Raw genomic sequence first — 643 nt, 5'->3', positions numbered from 1 at the left:
ATAATCGTATATAGAACTATTGGGTTCGTAACGGAAACGGATATTGGTACAAATCATTCGGCTCGCCATTTTATTGCTTTGCTAATCGTAATTATGTTCTTACAAATCCTTTTATTCTGACCCGACTTTTTCTAGTGTGTGAAGTCTATCGCGATGGAAAGATAGGATCGTTCACAATTAAATTACGATAAATAGTAGGCCTACCCGGGCAGAACAGGTAGTGTAAATATGAAAAAATAAAACAGAAAATCTCACCTTTTTCTCTAACAATAATTTGGCGATTTCCAAAGTATTTGTTCTGAGCGGCTCTTCGCAAACTATTTGCAGCGCCGTATACCCTCTGCCATCCACTTCCTCTATATCACTCTGAAAAATAGGTTATAATATAATATGTAATTATTTATATTGTAGTACTTTTGATTTATATGAGTACTAACTACTCCCCGTGTTTCACCCGCGCAAGGCCGTATCCCGTAGGAATATCGGGATAAAAATTTGCCTATATGTTATTCCAGTTGTCCAGCTGTCTACGTGCCAAATTTCATTGCAACCGGTTCAGTAGCTATTGCGTGAAAGAGCAACAAACGCACACACATCCTTACACTCTTTCGCAATTATATATATATCATTTTGAACTATCCCG

The 643-nt window shown here is 37.3% G+C and overlaps 1 protein-coding gene across 1 annotated transcript in view; it reads right to left on the bottom strand.

Annotated features, from left to right (window-relative positions):
- Positions 1 to 643, bottom strand: part of LOC119840577 (nuclear factor NF-kappa-B p100 subunit) — a 20,660-nt gene that overhangs the window by 2,978 nt on the left and 17,039 nt on the right. Inside the window, exon 15 of the mRNA XM_038367265.1 lies at positions 256 to 366. Within this exon, the coding sequence (XP_038223193.1) occupies positions 256 to 366 (111 nt within the window). The remainder of the gene's footprint in view (positions 1 to 255; positions 367 to 643) is intronic.

Source organism: Zerene cesonia, chromosome 6 (genome assembly GCF_012273895.1).
Source record: "Zerene cesonia ecotype Mississippi chromosome 6, Zerene_cesonia_1.1, whole genome shotgun sequence".
Lineage (NCBI taxonomy): Eukaryota > Metazoa > Arthropoda > Insecta > Lepidoptera > Pieridae > Zerene > Zerene cesonia.
Note: the sequence above shows the minus strand (reverse complement) of the source record. Positions and strands in the feature narration are given on the sequence as shown.